The sequence below is a fragment of the Pseudopodoces humilis genome, chromosome 4 (assembly GCF_049639895.1).
Source record: "Pseudopodoces humilis isolate 2021_Gansu_Grassland_sample_001 chromosome 4, ASM4963989v1, whole genome shotgun sequence".
NCBI classification, from domain to species: domain Eukaryota; kingdom Metazoa; phylum Chordata; class Aves; order Passeriformes; family Paridae; genus Pseudopodoces; species Pseudopodoces humilis.
In genome coordinates, this window is record NC_142203.1 from 326,456 (window position 1) to 348,691 (window position 22,236).

Below are 22,236 nucleotides of genomic sequence, written 5' to 3' on the forward strand. Positions count from 1 at the left end.
TGCAGTAAGTCTAGGAAGACAACAGAACAATCCACTCTCCAGAGCTGAATATACAAGATAAAAGATGTTTGAGATTAATATGCAAACATTTGGAAAACAATGGAAATGGGAGGCAAACTGTGGAAGTTGGCTTTCCTGAGTAACAAAACACCCAAACACAAAGAGTGTGGAAGAAGGTGGCTGTGACCCCCAGGAGCACAGACATCACAGAATTTGGGCATTGTTAGTGTGAAGAGTAAGCCAGGTACAGCGGGAGTTTATTAACAATGTAACCACAGAAAATAAGGTACAGCAGGAATGAACTTCCCTGTTTGTACTTGAAAGGCTTCTCTGTGTTCTCTTTAATTTTAACAGCATTGATATTCTGTTTGCTTTATGAAACCCTTTATTACAAACAGTTATGAATATGAACATCTCATTTGACTGCTGATGAACAGAGAGGAAAATCTAAATTAAAACTTTAAATACCACTATTTAATTACCCAAATGGCTTTGACTGTGTTAAAGAGTGCCTGGGATTATTCTGTTTTTCAATTTGTTTTAATGCTTCCTCGGTAAAAGCTGATGGATTCCCAGGCCCATTGCTGTCACTGATGAACTATATAAAGATAAATGACATTATGGTAAATTCCACTTAATGACACATTTTTAATTTTCAGAACACAGACATTTTCTGGCTAGTGAATGAAGGCTAATTACCTCAAGATCAGAACAAAATAACTCCTCATTTTGAAAGATAATAGAAAAGAAATGTTGCAGATTAATGATGCTATTTATCTTTAAAAGAGAAAAAACTCTATCTTTATCCAGATAGTGCAGTTCCCTGAGGAACACAGTTATAAAATGAATCTGAAGTCTCAACTTAATAGGTTATTAAAATTATTTGAGTGTGGGCTTCTCTGGTTCAGCCTTTCCATAAATTTAAATTGGAGGTCTGCTGTATTTCTAAAGAAAGCAGCTTGTTTACGAGGCCACAGGGAGCAGACGGGGTGCTGACAAAAGACATGCCTCACCTCATACTGAAGCTCCTTTTCTAAGCCTGAATGGAACTGATATGTTTCAGAAACAGTTGAGAGAAAAGTTTAAAGTGTCTGAATTGTGTTACACTGGTGTCTTTTCTTTCCAGCGTGTGTCATGATAAGAGTAAGTGGGAATAAAGGGCACAGAGATAAATCTGCTGTGGGGACCAGCAAAAGCAGCGTCAGCTGTGAAGCACCGGCACCAGAGGCTTTGTGACTGGTGACACAGGTAGCACCACTGGTTCTTGCTGGAAGGCTTGAGCAGTGCAGACTTACCTTTAAAAGAGGTGGGTAGAAAAACATACTGATTGTGAGCCCTGCACGTGCTTGCTCAGGCTGTTCTCTCCATCCAGCATTGTCCCCAGACAGATCACAGGTAACTCCTCTGTGCCTGTCTCTCCTGATACGACATGTGTGTCATGGAAACAAATTCCTGTCAGATATCCTTCTCATGCAGAGAACTAAACTGTATGAAAATTCAACTGAAAAAGGAAATTTTGCATCCATAAAAATGCCTTTCGTGTCTGCTTTTGCCTAATCCTGGAAATCTTAACCCTGGTACATTGACAGTCAAGCTGCTGGAATGTGTTGTGTGTGATGGAGCCTCTCCTGTACTCAGTCTCCTCACAGTTCCCAGGCACCATGGCCACCCTGTGAGATGTGGCTTGTCCTGCATGAGTTCACTCTGGAGCGAGACGTGACAAGTGAGCTCGGCTGAACAGGTTGGGAAAGAGTACTTGGAGTTTCCAAGGCTGCAAGACAAGAAGGTGGAGGAAAGTCCCACTCACTGAATTCAGATATCATGGACTGAGGACACAACTGGATTTTGGGGTTGGTTTGGGTTTTCTTTCCTGTCTCTATTCATGAAGCATGTCATTTTCCCTTGACCAAGCTCAGCTGTGAGCTGGTGATGCATTGCTGTGGCTCCATCCACAGAGGAGCAAGGATCTGCTCCTACCTCTGGTGTCCTCCTGTGTCACCTGCAGCTTGGTGACTCAAGGGTCAGTGCTGCTGTGTCTCTTCCCCAGGCTGCTCATCCTCTGCTGCCTATGGATAAATTAGTTAGGTATTTAATTACTCAATTAAATACCAAATTCAATATTTAAATACAGCTTGGGCTCCACTGCTCTCCCTTCGTGTGCAGTGGTTCCAGTGTTTGGTGTCTCTCCAAGCCCCTCACAGTGCTCCTGGCTCAGCCCTGCTCTCCGTGGTGTGGCAGGCTGGAGTTCCATGGCACGAGAGAGGAGCAGAGGTCCTGCCACGCTCTCTGTGTCCTTCACAGCCAGAGAGGTGCTGCTGGAGCCACTGCAGGGCTGCTGACATCCCTTCCTTTCCCTGCTGAAGTCCATCCTATGCCACTAAATCTGCCTCTTCACCTCTCCCTTGCCCAAACCTTCCTGAGGAGGTTCTGGAATCCCCAGGGTGGTAATCGTGAAAGAGTGATATAAAGAGAGTATTTAATACTATTTGAGTTCATATTGTTTGGATACAAATTATGTCCAAAAAGATGAGTATACTGTCCTAAGAAAAACGTGTTGCTGGCAATTTTATATATGTCTGTTGAGTTTCATGCTATTTTTTTTCTACATTAGGCATGATGGAATACATTGGCTTGTGTGTGGGGTTAAAGCAGTGTGAATTGGAGTTAAAACTGCAGCCAGGTCGTTCACTGACAAAATGCAACACTTCTGATGGCAGCAATCAGGAACAGTGCTTTCAGCACCTCTGGTGCTACTGTATTTTTCACGGTTCTGACTATTTTGTGCATGTTTCTTCCACTCATCTCTTGCAGCAGTGTCTTTGCTTTTTCCCTGGGACTTCCCTTTTGAATTGTGCATCTGCTTTGCAGACACTGGTGACCTGTGCTCTGGTAAAAGTGCAAAAAGGGCTGGTAGAAAGCCCTGATCTGGAGGTCATCATACACATTTAATATACATGGTGCCAAAGTAAAGAAGGAAATACAGAGCAGATTAATTTTGATTGAGCTGTAAGATGGTTATTCATTGAGTTTTTATGAGGTCTTGGCAAACCTAGGTTTCATGCCTGTAGTTGAAGATTCCGCTGTGGGTATTTGCTGTGGGTGAATCAGCAGTTCATACAACAGTATTTTCTGCAAATTACTTATCTGTTCAACAAAGTGTAATGTGAGTGTGTTCTCTGTCCAGAAGGATTGCTGGGTTGGTTCATGCAAGGGAGCAGTGGCTCACATGCCAAGGCAGTCCCACGTGATTCAGACAGCCAGCTCTTCCCCGTGGCAATGTCCCATGTGATCTGCTGTGTCTTCCAGATGCCCACAGATAATTCAGGAATGCTTATCAGCAAAAACAAGTTTCTTTAAAAAAAAGGTTTATTTTCAAAGGGCTGGGTTCGTAAGGCCAGATGACATTGCCTCACCTCTTGACCTTTGTTTTTGAATATTTCATGTCTTACAGAGTCAGTTTTACATTTTGCAGTTCAGGTTTTTGGAGGCTTAGGATGGTGAGTATAGTGTTGAGAAAAAGCCTCTTTTAGGTACATTATGATATCAGAACTGTGGTTTTTGCTTGTGTAATTATGATGATGCATATATAGAGTGCAAATGTTATGTATCACTTAGGTTTTAATAACAGTACAGTGCTTTAGGATGACATTTTTAGAGTTAGTTTTTCCTGATTTATTGTAGTAGTGCACTGAATGTCAAAGATATATATGGGAATATTTTGCCAATGTTTCTGATGGATACTGCCAGCAGAAACTGCAATTTTTTAGTTTATATGGCTTTGGGTTTTCTGTTGGACAATTGTCAATATGACTGAGGAGATCTCATTTTAGAAAAAAAAAAAATAATTCATTTACATGATGTTATCCATGGCTGTTGTGGCTCATATCTAGCATTCATACATAAATTCTTCCAATTGTACTAATGGAATTCCGGTCCCAGGCAGCAGCATTTTACAACACCGTAGCAAAAAGCAATGTCTGAAACTAGGAGTGTCTCTAAGAAGTTCTTTCACGTTGAAGCAAAAATGTGCTCAGCAGAAAGAAATGTAAATTTAGGTAAAATCTCCAATTTCCTATTCTATGCAGAGCTTTGATTTTTTGCTGATTCAGGCAGTAGGGTTGACATTGGAGCTTCTCATTTCTTCTGAAATAATCACTTTTTACTTTGGAACAGCCTTTCATTTTTCACAGCACTATCTTCTGAAACAGTCCACTTTGTATGTATGAATCTGTTTTTCTCCAGATAACACAGAAAGTAAAACTATTAGAAATAGGTTCCCATCTATTACTTTCCAGAGTCCATAGAGAAATACTAATTTTCAGTGGCACCCATTTGGGAACTTTCCTGATGTCTTTTGCCCCCCTTTCAAAAAAAGACAGAAAGAGGAAGAAGGAAATGCATCTGTAGTCTAAATTGACTGTGCCAAATAAAACATTAAATTTCAAAAGAACATGTAAAAGGCAGATAGTTCATGGTAATAAAGCTGTCAGTAAAAGCCTGATGGCTGAGGAGGGGTCCAGAACCGTCTCTGGAGCTACAGGCACTGCTTGCTGGGTGATGGTCAGCACTGCTGGTCATTCCCTGGGTCTCACATAGCTCTTTCTAACACAAACACAATTATAACCTCTATTTAGAAGTGGGTTTGTGTTTTATGATGGTACAGAGAGCATATTCTAAACAGGAAACCTGGGTAGATTTTCCTTTTTTTGACATGAGGGCAACCTGATCTGCTTTCATCCCTGGCCTAATTCCTGCTGGCATTAAAAACACCCCAGACTCATTGGGGTTCTGTTAAGGTTTGCTTTGTATATAGATTTCCATTTATTGTCTCTCTTCCCATCACTTCTACTGTTTCAGTATCTTTTTTTCATGGAAATAAAATCCCCAATCCTCCCTGCTGCTGCTGCTTTGCTCTAAGGAAGTACCTTCTGTTTGGCTCAGGTTTTCCAGTGCAGATATCTCCTGCACCCAGGTGCTTCCTGACTTTTCTTTGTGACAATCACATCATTACAACTGCCCCAGACCTTGGAGAAATGCCCTGGGATGTGTTGTGCTCTGTCTCTGGGGGCACAGGAGTCTCCTGCCCATCCATCCTGGTGGCTGTGCCAGGAGCTGGTTCCCTCTGCAGAGGTCAGGCGAGGGTCTGCTCTTCCCCCTGCTCGTGTCCCCAGTGCTGACTGTTGGTTTCAGTGCCAGAGGCTTTGCTGTATTAGAATACCCCATGGCTACTGCAAGCCTGCATGGCAGAGTTTTAGGTCTTCTTTTGGACAAAGCATGTTCCAAAAGGCAGATAGTTTTTAGTACATTCCTTTGGGAACAATCAGCTCTGACGCGCAAGTATTTAGATTTTCTCCAGCCACTGTTGTTCCTGTTCTTCATGCTTTTGTTGCCCACTCCCATTTCAGTTACCTCAAATGACCCAAGTTAGGATATTTTACAAGACCTTTCTGTAGGAAAAGGTCTGTCCTTAAAGCAACTTCTTGAGTGTTCTTGGCACCTCTCCCCATGACCCCATGCAGTTTAAAAGCCCATAGGTAGGAAATGGCACATCCACTGCTCCTGTCAATGTCACGGCCTTGCGTCACCATGCTGAAAGGTATCTCCTCGATTTATTGTTCCCTGGTAGTTGTTTCTTTGGGAGCAGGCCTCTTGTATAGCTATTTGTTGAACTGTGTACCTACTGAATTAGTCAAAGACCTGTATAAAACCATTTTTTTCTTTTCCTCTTTACCCCTCCCCCAAACTTGCTTTTGTTATGTATTGGCTTGCTAATCCTTGTGTTGAGCAGTATCAGACATCACCTTTCTTGGGGGCACTTAGTCCACTCTTCCGCTTTCTTTGTCAAAGGGCTCCCTTAATAGGAGAAGTCAACAGGGAGGACAAAAGGGATTGAAAGTTGTATTTAATCGGGGTCAGAGAGGTGGTGTTCAGAGTGACGGGCCCACAGGCAGGCTGGCCTTTTATGCTTTCCGACACAGATGGTCCCAGAGCATTCAGCTAAGTGAAGAGAAAGCTGCCCAGTGAAAGCTATTGTGGGGCAGCATCGTTACAGTTGAGAAGGGTTGCCAGGGGTAACTGGAGAGTATCACCAGCATCCTGTGATCACTAGTCTGTGCCATTGAAAACCCCAGACCCGGGATTGCTCTGGGTCCCTTGGCATCCTCCCGATCTCTGGCGTAAGCAGCAGTGTTTCATGCTACCTTTTTAAAATTTAATATCAGTTTTTTTACTTTGAGGCACATAAACTGTGGAATCATTTGCATTTCTTAATTTCAGAGTAGCCACCTTCTGCAAAATATACAGCCACTTGCTTTGGAATATATTGCTTTTCTTCCCCCAGGGAATAGTCTAATAATATTTGAACTTATTAAGATAATACTGTGTTTACAGAAACTTAATTTTTTAACATTTGTCTGAGTGCATGAATAGCTGAATAAAAAATTTAAAAAAATAAAAAAATAAAAAAAAAAAAAAAGAAGAGGGAAAAAAAGGAGCAATTTTAATTCAACATGAATAAAGACTGCAGGAATGTGCAAAAGCTTTTGGAAGCTGTGTCCAGAAGAACCCCAGGGGTTTGCCATGGTACCTACCTTCTTTGGTCTGACCAAGTGGCACAACACAGCAGGTAAAATGTGTTCCTGACAAAATAGTTGAGTGCTGCTTTTCTTTTTAAACAGCAACAGCATTACTGATTTTTTGTTGAAGCCATAGGTGCTGGCAATTGTAACTCAGGTGAAATAGTGTTTGAAAGCGCAAATACAAGGAGAAGCCTTGAGTAAAAGCCCAAGGAGGTGAGCACTGCAAAGTGGCTGGTGCCCAGCAGCTATCCCTCAGCATGTGCCATCAGCAGCAGTGGCCACAGAGAGCTGCCCTGGGTGCAGTCCAGGGTACCTGGTACCTTGGGAGGGGCAGATGCAGAGCCAGCTGTGCCATACAGCATCCAGTGCAGAGCCAGCTGTGCCACCTGCCAGCACCTGCACACCAAGAGCACCTCCACTGTCAGTGGGTGCCAGCCAGGCCTCACTGTAGGCCAGAGGGTGATGGGCACAGGGGATCAGACCCAGGGGATCACAGCCCAGCCTTTGCAGTGTCATTGTCCTTCTGTCCCCATTAGTCACCTCCAGAGCACTGCCTGTGCCATGTGCCACAGGGCCACATGGAAGCATCACAGTGATGGCATTTGTGTGATGTTAGTCATGCAGGGAGTCCCCACATAGGCTACCATATGACCCAAATTTCATTAAAAAGTTGAATATTTGAATTAAAATGTGATTATTTTGGATATTTCAGCACTTCTGGACATTTTTACCAGTGTAAATATTTTCTACGATTAAGCAGCTCCCATTCTCCACTTGTTTTTCCCTGCTTAGGTCACTGAGGTGCTGCAGTCTGAGTGCTCCTGTTGATATCAGTGACAGTGGTGGTTCCTGCAGTGATGACACCTGGATTTCCCACGGCATTCCTTTTTTGTGTGGTGGCAGGGTAGGGTGCTATGGGTAAAACACCCTCTTTGTGGCAGAATTGTTTGTGGTTTTTGTTATGGCACTGTCAGATTGCAAAGGAAAGGGAGGTTTTGCAGGGCTTTGTCAAAGCAAGCAGCCTTGGAAGTCAAAAGTATAATCTTCATTGTAATGAAACAGAAATAATGAAGGCTGGAGGCAGGTGTGTAATTCAAAGAGCATGTTGTCAGAGACAATGGCAAAAACGGAAATCAGTGTTTCTACAGCTCCTGAGATACATTCTTTTCAGGCAACCAGTGAATTTATCATTCTTTATAATTCCAAGGAGGGAGGCTAGCTGTGCATTCCTTTCTCGGATTAAATAGTTGGCCCACTTGTTCTCCAGATTTTGAATGTTGCTGGTGAGTGATGTAATATGTTTGCTTCAAATAGTGTGTTTACTTGCCTGCATTTATGTTGAGTAGGTGGCTTTTTGTGTTTATACCTCTTTTTCATTTTTTAAAACCATTTGAAGATCTGCTGGGTAAAAAATTGCATTGTTTTTCTTTCCTTTATGCTTCTGTCTGCACCTCTGTTAAAAAAATAATAATAATGTAATCACATCTTTCCTAGTGCATTGTCAAGTTTGTTGATCTTATACAAACACAGACGTAAATGAAAGCAAGTGTAGAAATAATGCATCTCAAATGTACTTTCTCCACATTTTTAAAAAAATTAATATCTGATTTTAAGACTTGTGTAGTATATGCAAAATACACACCTGATTTTAGTCATACCGAATCATCTGAATCACTAACGGCAAAAGGAGATGCAAACTTGAGCATCCGAGCAATTTTTTATTTTCATCAAGCACTTGAGATAAAATCTTTGAGGTTGTACTCAGCAGATGCCCTTACTGCCACCCACAATTCATAACACTTTGGGAGTTTCTTGATTCTGGTTTTGCCCTGAATTAAGAAGGTAAATATATGGGGAGAAATCTGTAGCTCTGGTTTTTAATTGGTAGTAAATATTTTGATTTTTTTTCCTAAACCACACGGGCTTGGCACCAAAGCCATCCCTTATGGCAGCTCACAGCAGACAGAACTGGGTGTGTGTGCTGGCACATTCCTGTGAGGCTGAAATGCTGCTCCTCACCAAGACAGCCAGTGCTGGCCCAGCAGGTGTGGCTTCCTTCAGGCTCAGGTGACATCCGGGGCTGGATCTGGCACCCCAAAACTGGTGCAGTCTCTGGTAGCAGTGCTTGGTGAGCCCACAGACAATGCCCACAGACAGTGGCATTGTCCCACTGTCGGGACCTGCCCAGCAGGTCACAACTGGTCTTTGGACAGCCTTGGGGCCACCTCAGTGCCACCCCTTGCACCCTGGTCCCACTGCCACCCACAGACAGGGACCAGCTGTCAGCAGGAGGGTGATGTGGGGTGTTCCAGCCTCCTCCTCCTCCTCCTGCTCCTCCTTCGCAGACAGTCTTTTCTGATGTTTAGTGAGAAATGGTGCCAGCTCCCCTCAGGGCTGTCTCTGCTGGCACTAGCTCTGTGTTCCCCCTTCCCAGCTGGTCAAGACTTTAGGGACAGGACTGGTCCTTGTGAGCTGTGGTGGCTCCTGTGCCCTGGCCACAGGCTCAGAACATCCCTCTTGTGTTCCACTGCTTTTCCTGTCTCCCTCCTCCCTGCACACAGCCAACTGAAAGATGGTGTGAGTTAGAGAGAGTGTCTACATTATTTGTTTAAAGGACTGACAAGCTACCACCCTGCTCAGGAAATTTGGTTGATTGCACATTTTAAATGAGGCCTTGGTGGTTTTTTTCAGTGATAGGACTGGTTGTTTTTTTCCTGGTGTTGCTAGGTAGAAGCAGGATCTGCTTTACAACCAGCCCTTCAGTCATGGATTCAGACATCCCTTCCTCTTGTCCAGATCAAGGGGGAAAACCTGAATCTCAGATTTCAGGAGTTACTGCCCAGATTTGTGATACAGAAACTATATTTAGTCAGTTGTGCAGTAGAACCATGGTTCTGCTGCAGCGTAGGAGACTTTCACCTGAGGTACATGGGCAAAACTGTTCAGATGGTTGACTCTTTATCAGAAAGGAGTGACTTAAATCACAGCTTTTGATGTGCATCAGCTTACTTAGACTAATACAAATATTTCGTGTTCACTTCAGCTCAGTCACATGAAGTAAGTGACCTGAATTAAATAACTGCATATTTTAAAGAATACTTCTGTTTATAAATCAACATTGAAACAAAAAAGAAGCTTTAATCAAGCAAAACATAATAAAATAAATGAAAAAAAATATAAAAATGAAGTGCATAATATTTTCCTACTAGAACAGCAAGAAGTTGAGGCTTGCATATCTGAATTTAGGTAGGAAGAGCTAGCATATAATATACCTTCCATTTATACTTACGTCTGGAGGAAGTGACATTAAATGTCCTAAGTGCTGTTTTAAAACTAATTAAATGCAGGTAAACTGTGCAGTACTGCTGTTATCCAATTAATTTTCAGTAAAGGCTTGCTAAATTCTCTGAACTCAAATGCTTAAAATCAAGTATAGACTTGGGAGCTTTCCTAGTCGCTGTGCTCTGTTCTGTGTCTCGGGCACATCACAGGCTGTGAAAACGCTTGAGCAGCTCCCACGGGGATTGATGTGGTGCTGATCACATCCCTCCTGGCCTCCTGCCTGGCAGCACCTGGGCAAGAGGTGCAGGGACCTCCTGCAAGCTCCTCAGCTGTAGGAAAAACTCATATTGTTAGAGAACCTAAATTTAGTAGATGTGAAAGAAAGTTTTGTTCATTACAACACCGTACTTAAAATACAAATTGTTTTTGGTAGCGGTGAGAAGGATTTTCCTATTGCTGTGGAATCTGTATATGGAAAAAAAAAGAAAAAAAAAGAAAGACAAAAATGCCTAACAAACAAACAGAAAAGAAACCAAAACCACAGAGATAAATTATCAAAGTATAAAAACTATGTCTTTAGCATCACAGGAGGTGCTTTTGAGCCCACCATTGAAGTCTTAATTGCAGTTATATGGCATGCACAAAATAGAAAGTAAAACATAATGAGACAGAGATCAAGTATACATTATTTTTAAAAACTGTTTTGTGTTATTACTTAATGGTAAAAAAAGCATCTTCTTCCCATGCTGCAATGGAATGCCCTCCCTGCTTCTGGAGCGTCTGCACCCCACTGCTGAGACTGCTGCACCAGTGTGCATGGGAAACACACATGAAATTGGGGTCTCAGATTCATTTTGTGTGAGATAAAATCTGAGATAAATTGCAGCATTGAAAGATTTTTAAACAAGCAAAGACTGAATTCTCTCACTGGGAGTTGTTATTTGCTGATTATAGAGAGAACATTTCCTTTTTTCCACTTTTCTTTGAAAAGAGAAGGAAGGAGAGTGACATCTTTTCTGCTATGGTCCTTGTTGCAACAGAACTGTTGTAGCCAGTGAGATTTAGCAGTTCTTTGGCAAGGCCACTTCATTTTTCATCACCTCAAAATTGTACCTCTTAAGTACAGAATTTTTCTGAAAAACTGTTTTCTGTTGTGAACAGAAGGCTGATGTTGAGATGTCCATTCCAGTTGTTTTCTGTTCCAAATTACAGAATGTATTTGTCATGTGAAACAAACACCAAAAAATTAGCACTGCAATGGAAAAGGACATTATGTATTTTCTCATTCTTTGCCACGTTACAATCTCCACTCTGCAGAGCCCAACATGTGACCAGTCTCAAGACGTGTGACCTTCAGGCGCTGGATGCTAGCTAGTGCTCTTAGGTGCTGTTATGTTCCAAATATCTGCAGTCCTTCATGGCAGCTTTGTGTGGTGACTCTTGGAAGACAAACTGCACCATCTTGGTACATGCTTTACAAGCCATGACCAAGGTGTTGAGAAGATCTTTCAAACTCTTCCTGCTGTAGAAGTGCTTCAGGTATGGACTAAAGGATCTGCCTGTGGTAGTCATAAGGTCATAAAAGCCCAGGTAGACCAAATGAGAGCAGAGGGCTTAAGCAGGAGCTTTCTTCTCACAGAGCATCTGTGCTGTTGCATATCCTCAGATGCATCAGCATCTCATTTCTAATCACTTTCAGGAGTGCTGTGTCACTGCATCACTCCTCTTTTTACTTGGGAAGCTCAAGTCTCAGGAAGCCTTTAATGTGCAGGGGCACCAGGGTGCATGGCAGGTGGGAAGATTTCTTCAAATGGATTGATAGCAAATCTAGGAGGTGGTGTTCATTTCTGTTACCCAAATTGGAGAAGTATTCTGTTCAGAATGAATATTTTTGAAGAACCTCCTGCTTATGAGTTCTGTTGCTATCATCATGAGGACCAAAATGGAAAACTAGGAATTTTACCCACTCCATGTCTCCGTACTGGCATCAGCTCAAACTGCAGTTCTGCTCTCAGAGTAATGCAATTTCCCACATCCTGACTCTGACCAGGCTCTTGGGGAGTCCTTTTGTCTGGAGTTCATTCGAGTCCTCCCAGGAAAAGATGAAAGTGCTGAGATGAGAGCTGTTTTGGGTCTGTCTCTTCCCAGGCACCCTGTGGTGGTCCTCTTCGTCTTCCAAGAGCTGTTTGTGGGAGCCTGGTCTGAGTATGAGGATGGGAAGGAATCACCAGAGCTGGGATGATTTCATTTGCCTTTGCCCAATGGGCCATTTATCAGCATGAAGGAAAGTTGAACCAAAATTCTGGCCCATACCCAAAGACTGGCACTCAGCCTGCATTGAAATGTGATTTATTTTTTCCTGGGTTAAAGATTTTGGGAATTTCAGAGAAAAAGTTAGGATCCCAAATTAAGCTTGACAAATTTCAGATATTTATCTACATCAACATTATTCCAACTCAGGGATTATTTCCCTATTTTATTGTTTATGGCAGCATCAAGAGAGCTGTGCTGTTTCTCCAGGATGCAGCTACTGGTGAATGGTTTTAGGTTTGTGATTCAACTGAAGCATTGAATTTCCAAGAAGCAATTAATTTCCAAGAAGCTTTAAATCTGGATTTCATTGCAGGGAGACACATCACATTGTTGGCACATGCCTTACAGGGCTTCTTTTAGCCACAGGGACTTTGGCAGATCTGACACCACAAGAGCAAGGTTCTGTGGACGTTGTTGTCTCTTTTTTATTTATATTTATATTTCATCCATTTTGTATTGGTGAAAAAAGATGCACCATGTTGGCAGAGGAGACACAATTGCTGATCTTTGTAAATGGTGAGGAGTGAAGCAGGGTCTGTCTCAGGCTCTGTCTCAGCAGCTGAGCGAGCACCGCTGTATGCAGCTGTGGAGGATCCCTACAATCCCCAGAGTGGTGTGTGTGCTGGGCTGGGCTGGCAGGCTCCAGCAGCCAGATGAGACAGTGACACTGCCACAGACACCCCTCTCCACGAGCTGATTAAGAGGTGAAGGTTCCCCATGGCTGTGGAGCCCTGGCCCCCACCATCACCTGCCTAGTGAAGGGTTGTGCAGCCCTGACAAAATCGCAATCACTTCAACGTAGAAATAGTCTCAGTGACGCTGAATCAATTCCTGGCAACCTATTGATCCCACAAGGCACCTCAAGATATCCCTGCTGCTGGAGCTCAGGCCTCACAGACCTCACAGCCCTGCATGCCCTGGCCGTGCTCCCGAGCTCCATGTCCGTCTGTCCGTCTGTGCGTTCTGGAGAGGCTTGCTGGGCATCGGTCTGCACTAGCTCAGTGTGCTACCACAGCAAATGCTGCAGACACCTTGGCAGATGAATGACACTAGGAAACAAAAATTATTTTTCCTGTTTTGAAATTAAAATTGTATCTCAAGATGGGTGGTTCTGTGATTAATTTAGACGAGTCTAAGACTTTTTCTGGCACTAACATGTCCTGAAATTTCCCTTTATTTCATTACTGTAGTTTTGGCTTTATCCTTGGTTTCATTTTCTCACATGTAATTCTGAGTTAGCATTTATTATTTTTGTCTTCACCAAGGATTGCTGGAATCTACAAGGTATTTCAGACAACTCAATCAAATAGCTAAAAAGGGTTTCTCTTCAAAGTAAAGTATTATTCCCTTTTCAGTCAATATAGAAAATAGTCAAAAAGTGAAATCTTGGTGCACCCAATGAGAACAATAGATTTGTGTTCAGCCTTTCCTTCTCTAAATTAGAAATCACAGTATAGACAATGGGATTTCTAAATCATATATTATACCTTATTCTCTGGTGGGAATAAAATGTTCATGTTTGCCTCCTTTTCTCTGTTTAAGTTTGACTGCTGTGAACACTAGGAAGAATAACCCTGCAGCTTTTCTTTCTTTTTTTCTTTTTTTTTTTTTTTTTTTTTAATCTATTCACTTTATACTTTTCAGACAGATTTTTCCCCGGGGTGAAACAAAGGTTAACTGAAATTTCCTCTGTTGTGTACCTGAACGAATCAGCAGTTTGAGAAGGAAATCCCATTGATGGGCAAAGAGAGTGACAGGCTCTATTTAAAGAATTCCCCCGACTGTGTGGTAGACCAACCATGCCATGAATTTAACTGTTCCTGTGGTCCCCATACTTGTACCCACCAAAAAGAGAGAAAAACCTACTTTGTTCTGCAAATGTTGCGCTAAGCTTTGAAAATCATGAGCCGCTGAGTTTTGTGAATTAACATGGCCAGCAGTGGCCAGTGCTGAAGGAAGCAGTGTTACAGCACAGACAGAAAACAGACAGGAAATTATGCATACTTACATAATGGAAAGGGCACCCTACGTGTTCATGTTTAGCATGTGTCCCTGCATTTCAGCAGTTTGGTGGTACGTGTATTCCACAAAAATATGATTTGCAGAATTGTCTTTTGCTTTGTTCACTGCACATTTTTATTCCCACTCGGTACCTGAGGCGCTTTAGGCAGACAGAGCTGCTGGAATAAATGGAGCTGAGGGAGACACAGAAGGGCACACGTGTGGGGGTGCAGGAGGGGTCACTGGAGAGGCTCTTTGACACAGAAATGGGGTACAGGGCCAAAATGTGGTATCAGGGACCTGACTCCTGTTAGGACGGCAGGATGCACAATGCTGCAGTCATATCTGTATTTATTAATGTCTGTTTAACACCAAAAGTATGTCTCTGCCAGGTTAGGTGGTCTTAACTCATCTGTGATGTGCTCCGCTGTCTGTGGTGTCCCTGGAGTGGCCACCCCAGCTCAGACACGCTGCTGGGGGGTTAGAGCACCCCAACTGCCAGACCTTTCCTCTCTGGCAGTGATGGTTAAGTCTTCCCCACGGGTCGTAGCTGCTGAAGTTTGTTTAAAGTAACTTTCACAGCTCCTAGGGGGGTGTGGTTTCCCACTTTTGCAGGGCTGCTCAGAGGTGTGTGAGTTTCTTTTCCTGTTTGAACTCGGGTTTGCTTCTGGCCACCTCTGCCTTTGCATCAGTCAACTGCTTACATTTTAATTCATTTCAAAATGGGTTGAGTATTGTTTCTTGGATTTTGTGATGCTTTTCAAAAATGGCACAGATAAAGGTTGCTAAAGATAAAGCATTACAGGGATTTCTCTACTGCCAAAATGTGCGCGTTACTGGCACATACATAATTTTAGGTATGAAGAGGAGAGGTAAGAGGGCCTTTTTTTGCCTTGAGAAAATGCCTCAAATTGAACTTCTGTCAACAATTCCATTGACTGATTTCCCTGTGGGAGTTATGGATCTCTTTTAAGCTGTCTTAAAAAGATATTGACAGGTATTCCATTAAACAGCAGGTGTTTTGTTTTTAAGAAAATCATCTCTTTCTTATCAAGGAAATGTTGAGAAATCCCTAGAATTATCTAAGAAAAACACACCAAGGTTGATGATGTTCCCCTGCAAGGGGCTGCTGTGAGCAGCTGGGGTGTGCAGAGGGGGCTGCAGCCCCTTGGCCCCAGCACGTCCTGCGGGGAGGGGTCCCTGCCGGGATGGACCTGGAGCTGCGGGAGCCTCAGCCAGCACGAGCAGGACCAGCCTCTTGTCCATGGAGTCTGCTCTGCAGCAGGCCAAGTGTGGGGTGGGATGGGTGTGGGGTCCTGCATGCACACACTGCTCAGGTGAACGTGCACAGGCTTGCAGACAGCGCCGTGCACACACACACTTGTCTGTACGCTCCTGGAATACCTCTGCCAGAAGGGAAAGATGTGCAGCGTGTCCTGGTCCACAGACACCCAAATTCCTGTGCTTTACAGAGCCTGGGAGGCCACCTCAGTTTCTGTTTTGGGACAGTGCTTGGCTGCTGTGCCAGCACACTGTCATTCCTTTTCCTTTTGTGAGAACGGCTACGTGGGCACAGAAAATGTGAAACTCATTGTAGCAGGCTCCATTACTGTAAGACTTGAATCACTTCAGGTCACACATAATCAGGAATTTTCAGATACATGTAATATGTCACAAGGTGAAATTCTTACAGATCTAGTGATTTTTAGGAGTTTTAAGGCTTATAATTTTAAAATGTTCTTCCACTAGCAGCAGAAGCTGTGTCCTGGTATGGTAAATACTGTTCAGAGGTATGTCTGAAACAGTCCTTGCCACAGAGATCTTACAGTAGAATATAATTAGAGTTCTCTATTCTGTAATATGCTATATTAATTAGCAGTCAAAATCCAATTTTTAAAGCCCAGCTTTGAAATGTATTTGCCCTTCAGGCCACGTATCATTGTGCCACAGCTTGAAGTGTCTTGTTTCACTGGGCTGATCATAAAATAAAATAAAATAAAATACATCTCATCATGTATTTTCCAATGAGAAGGTGGGGGGGACATGACCACTTGCCGCCCTCTTTTGGGAAATTTAGTGTTTTATTTTCAAACTTGGATGTCCATGCTCTGCAGCTTCTCTGTTGTTGAAGAAGGTGATGACACAAACCCTTGCAGGACAGGCAGAGCTTGTGTAAGGATATGTTTTCTCCCAACCCTGAGGAATGAAACACAAGTGTGATTTTTGGGGGGAACACAGCCCAAGCCCAGCAGGGCCCTGCCCTGCCTGGCCAGGGCAGCCTGATCAGCTGCCAGGGTCCCTGGTGGAACAGCACAGCAGATAAGGAAATTTTGTGAACCGTTTATTGTTTAATCTGAGTCAGTGTTTTGTTCCGTGGAAACAGATTGTTCCTCCGGGCAATTTCAGGTTTTGACTGCTGGTCCTCCTTCTCCCTCCTCCCCTCCTCTCCCTGTCTGGGATGAAAGAGGGGAGGTTTGAATGCACATTGAACAGTGGTCCTAAATCTGGCTTCACCCTGCGCGCTGCTCAGAAATTTACATTTTCATGCTGATGGAAGGATACATGTGAATCTCAATGATCTTTCAAAATTTTCTTTAAATAAAAGCAAAGCTGTTGCTTGCCATTCATCCCATTGTGCAGGGGCAGAGGACAGCCAAAATGTGGTACTTGATAAAGGGAGAACCTTGTGCAGACTTCCATTTTCATATAAATGGTGTATATTTTACATCCTCTTCTTCCCTGATCTGCAGTTTAACCACACCATTTTCTCAAAGTATAAATTCAAGAAGTTTATACAGTAAAGTCTATTGTATTTTTTTACTATAGAGATATATATAATCATTATACAGGTATTTATCTTAATCTTAGTATAGAAAACTTAGTGTAGAAATTAGTATAACCTTATAAAGGAGATAGCATTTAACAAATGAAGATGAGGACGATTAAAAACACAAATATATCGAAGATGTTCTTGGGGGTTTTTTTAACTCACAGAAAGCTTTAAGTAAGTTTTGTATGTGCAACTTCTCCATAGAAAAAGGGGGAAATCAGAGATTGTTTGAGTAAGTCTTTGAACTGTGTATTCTGAAGAGTAAAAATAAAATGAAAGCAAATGTAACAATAAAGCAATCACAGCCCTCCCTTCAGGCAGAAATCCGCCTTCTTTGTACATGCCCACCTTAAAAAAAGCGTGGAATGCTCTGATGTGGTGCTGGCAATGGCCTTGGAGGACATCAGGTGCAGGTGTCCTGCCCAGCTTGGCGAGGGATGGAGCTCCCAGCACACGGCATGTGTCTGCCCAAAACTGCTCTGGCTGCCTCAGGTGGTGGTCTGTGGGGTGGGAAAGCATCATCCTCAGGCAGCCCGGGGTTGGTGAACCCAGCTGTGGTCCCTTATCAATTCTGTGTTGATTTTGGGTGCCAGCTGCCCACCTGCCGCCACCGGGGCAGAGCCAGCCTTGCGCCCTTGGGGAGGCTGCCCCTGCCCAAAGCTGTGTGACGAGGGCTGCAGGCTACAGAGAATGTGGCATTAGGGCTCCCCTGCCACGCCAAGGTGGTGCTGGTGGTGCTGGGTGAGCCAGTGGAGCAGCCGGGACAGCGCAGGAGTGTCCGGGAGCCACCCACGGGGCACCGGGATTGCCTTCGCCACACATTCATTCACCCAAATAAGCAAACAAAATCAGAAGGAAGGGGAAGTATCTGTCAATTTAATAAGAGTTTTGTGATTTATTTCATGATCTAGAGGCAGACCAAAGACTGTGGTCAGTGAGAAATATTGTTGCAGATTTTTCTGTGTCTCTACAGCAGGATTTCACCTTGGTTGCAGAAGCAAAACTCTCCCTAGGTGTTTCAGTCTGCAGAATTTATTGTGTGTGAAAACAAAACCTTATGCAATCTATTGTGAATTAGAATTAACTTTTAGATCACCAAACAGATTTCGTAAAGGGAGATTTTGTTGTAATATTTCATTCAGCATTAAAGCTCTTTTTTATTTTCTGAGTGGAGCACTTTTAGCTTCTTGTGTTAGTAGTATTTGAATCATTGTATCATGGTTTTCCCCTGTGTAGCTGGGGATTTTGACAGTGAAGAAGAGAAACTTGGTTGGTTTGCCCTCAGGAAGGACATGCCTAGTGATTAACAGGAGTTAATTCGCTGGTAATTTTGATCTGTGACCATTCTGCATGTGCATTTCTGTGCAACATAGCACTTGCGGTGCTGACTGCCAAGGCAGAGCTTTGAATTACAAATACCTTTTTCTTTATGAATTAATTTCCTTAACAGGCATTTAAGCCATAAATAATGCAGTCAAATATGACAGTGTTTTTTTACTTTTAACAATCAGACCTCAACAGGCTTGATTTTTCCCTCGAGTGTACCCACAACTCACTCCTGCCATGGGCACGGATGCATCACTTTCCCATCCTCACTCCCTGTGGTCCCCAGCGATGCTGGGGTAACAGTGCAGGTGGCTGCTGGAGTCCTGGCTGTGGCATTCACTTTGTGTGCCCCAGCTCAGGCTCAGACGTCATTGACATCGGTGTTTTAACTGGCCAGTTAATGCATTATCAATGTCTCAGTGAGTAAGTGTTGAAAAACAAAAATACTTCAGGCTGTTGTTCAGGTGAGAACATGCAGTGTGAGCCCTGACTGTTGAATGAAGAGCAGCAATAAACAGGTGTGCTCTAAGGCACCTGAGTGACATACCTTGTGTCCTAGTACTGTATCACACACTTCAGCCAAAATTACTGAGGTTTTCAGTAAATAAACAGAATGACATAAAATTATAGATGATATAATTTTAATTTGTAGTCACCCACCTTCTAATGGAAATGAATAGTACAATCAAAAGTGGAAAAATTTTTGCTGTCTGTAAATCATGATGATGATGTGATTTGTGTTAGTAACATGGATGCCTCAGATTCAGATGGAATAGGTCGTGATGGATCAGGATGGGACAGTTTGCATGTAAAAGTTTGCAAACATGCAGGATTAATTTACACACAGGTTGTAATGCTTGCTGTAAAGCACAGGTGAGGTGAGCACCTGTGCTGACATGGATCCTCCTGCAGCAGTGAGGAGCTGCTGTGGAGCACAGCTGTGTGTGCACAGCCAGAGCACTGAGCCCTGTTCACATCCAGAATTTTTAACAGCTCTAGCTGCATCCCTATTCCTTGAGCTTATTGCCCTTTCATTTCCTTCTTGGTTTGTTTCACTCCTGCCAGCCCAAAGGCTGCATGTGAGAAGGTTATAGCATGACAGTCAGTAATTCAGTGTGTCCTCCTGATTTAGTGCACATTACCAAACCCTGTTTGGAAATAGATTTGCTCAGCTACAGTCTGGGTGTCTGAGGTTATGCCTAGCCGTGTTGGCACGCAGCAGTCAGGATGCAGGGCTGCAGACACAGACGTGGTGAATTTGCAAGGAGGAGAAGTGTGTGCTCTGCAGGAACTTATTGTTCCATGTGCTCCCAGGCTCTGGACTGGAGCTGGAGCTGGGCATCCCCACGAACGCAGGCAGGGACGGCTCCAGTGGCTGGAGTCAGGGCCTTTGGAGCCCATATCTCTGGAGTAATTAAATCCCCACCTGAATTTAAACCCCAGGGGTCAGGACAAGAATGTGGTGTCAGAAAAACTCCTCCCAGTAGGTGTACATGTGCTGATACTCAAGTGAGGCAGATTTGGTGCCCACTGGGTCAGTAGCTTTCCTTTACCAAAGATGGAACTAGTTTCTCTGCTTTGGTACATCAAAATCTGTTAGCCGTTTCAGTAACTGCAGTAACCATCGTGTTGAATATATTATAGAAAAATATTCATATAAATTAAATATAATTAATTCTATTTCTGTTTTTCAGGAGAAATTGATGTGGACTGGTCCATCTCTCATAAAGACTTAGAGGTAAATACAGACAACCAAATTTTTCTATAATTCTTTATTTTATTGCTTACTAACAAGCAGAATAAAGTCAATGGGATTGAAAAATCCCTCTGTTGTTTTTTTGTGGGACAGTTAGCAGTGTCCTCCCACAGGAGAAAGGAGTTCTTGCGTAGAGGCTGGCATAGAGGCAGGAAGGGACAGGGATGCCAAGAGCTGGAGTGCTTCCACAGACTGCAAGATGGACATTGGTTCTTCCTTCCTGGTCTCTTTGGAGCCCCAGATCTGTTTTGGGGCAGCTCTGGGAGCCAGCAGGGTGTGGAGCCTTCCTGGGCTGGGCACAGGGGCAGCATGAGGACACTGCAGCCCAGAGCTGCCAGGTGAGGTGCTGGAGCATCCAGGAGGAGCGAGCTTCAGCTGCTGTGTCCAGCTCACTCCCTTTTTCTTTCCAATGTCCAGTGCAGCTGATACAAGCGAGTGACACTAAGAAATTCTTGCCCCGAGGAAAGAATTATACCTCTCCTGTTCACTCATCCAAAATTTTATGTATTTTTTTTTTTTTAAACTTGTCATGTTTGTACTAGGCAATGATGGCTGTAGATAGGATTTTCAGTTCTGGCTGCCTACACATAAAGTATGTGTGAGGTCGCTGCAAGAGAGACAGTTGTTTCCAGATTCTCTTTTCTTTTTTTTTCTTTTTCCTTTTTATGTCTTTCTTTACAATTGCAAATTGCATATTTCATCCAGACTTGTATAGCATTGTACTTTGTCCAAGCAGTTTGCCTTAATGTGTGCAAGGGAGTATGTAACTTGCATTTGCAATTGATGTTCATTATATTTGTGCTCTGAAAAAAATTCCAGTTGGTCGTGACATAGCACAGTGAGTAAAAGTATTTTGGCTAATTGAGGGAAAGCTCCACAACTGCAGTTTTAAATAGTGAAAAAGAATGTCCTGAAGCAGAAGTTTAAATGAGAACTTTTCTTCCAGACAATGCAGGTTTCTCTGTAACAGAATTACCCATTCCAAACCTGGATGCGTAAGTTGTACATGTGAAACATTAGATTTCTGCTGGATCACTGCCAGCAGTGACCTTTCTAATTCCCAGTTCCCAAAGCACAGAATCTCAAGTGGTAAATGCATTTCTCTCTCTGTTCCACCAGGCACAGATCTCCAACTATGCGGGCGTGAGGCACAGCGGCATGCGCTACTACTCAGCTGACAAAAACATTACTTGTAGGAACTGCGACAGACCAGGGCATTTGTCCAAGAACTGTCCCACTCCAAAGGTAAATGCAACACTTAAATCACTTGAACATTCAGCTGTTTTCTTAATGTACCTTTGTGCTTGCTATTAGAAGCATGATTTCAGTGGTTTATCCTTTTTTGGAAGCAGTGCTCTGAGGTGCAGGATAGCTTACACCAGATCAGTTTACTGTATAAAATTATTCCCCTGTTTGGCAATGTCATTGCTTTTATTGTTTTTATAAAAGAAAAATGTGCAGAATTACATCATATAGAATCATATTGAATGGTTTGTGTTGGAAGAGACATTAAAGATCAACTTGTTCCACTCCCCTGCCATGGGCAGGAGCGACTTCCACTAAACCATGTGGTTGTAAACTGAGAAAAAAAAAAAAAAATCAAGTGCCATAAGAAACATCTTTTTTTTTTCAAATGGTAAAACAGTCATTAAGTGTAAAATATTTTTCAATTGTACTTTCAACAAGGAGACTCTGTGGAATCAGAAATACAGCCTTAGTAAATAAGTGAAAGCAGAAAGTATAATGAGCCATGATATGAACAGTGCTAAAAACCGTGGACTGGAGCAACCTTTAAGCTCAGGTAGATGCCAAATATTCCAAAAGTTTGTCCTGTGGTTAGGGGTTTAAAAGTCAGTAAGTACACTGTCAAGAAGTGAGAGCCATTGTATGACAGCCTGGATTTACCAAGCCCAGCACCAGAATCTGTAAAAGCCTCAGTCCTCAGGGCTGTTACCCATGAGGACACTCAGAATGACCACATCCCACGGGCCCTCCGGGGCAAATACACTCACTCAGTGGGAGAAGTGGCTTTACAGAGACACAGGATTGCCCTCAGAATAGTTGTCACTCCAAGTGCTGAATTGTGTGAGTCGTGAGGCTGTGCCGGTGAGCCCGGGTGACGCCCAGCTAGCCCACCCAGCTACCCCCAA

The 22,236-nt window shown here is 43.2% G+C and overlaps 1 protein-coding gene across 2 annotated transcripts in view; it reads left to right on the forward strand.

Annotated features, from left to right (window-relative positions):
- The window catches only part of ZCCHC7 (zinc finger CCHC-type containing 7), an 86,096-nt gene that overhangs the window by 35,250 nt on the left and 28,610 nt on the right, over positions 1-22,236 (forward strand). For both annotated transcript variants that reach the window (XM_005529489.3, XM_088054672.1), the window contains exons 4-5: positions 20,025-20,068; positions 21,206-21,331. In XM_005529489.3, the coding sequence (XP_005529546.2) occupies positions 20,025-20,068; positions 21,206-21,331 (170 nt within the window). The remainder of the gene's footprint in view (positions 1-20,024; positions 20,069-21,205; positions 21,332-22,236) is intronic.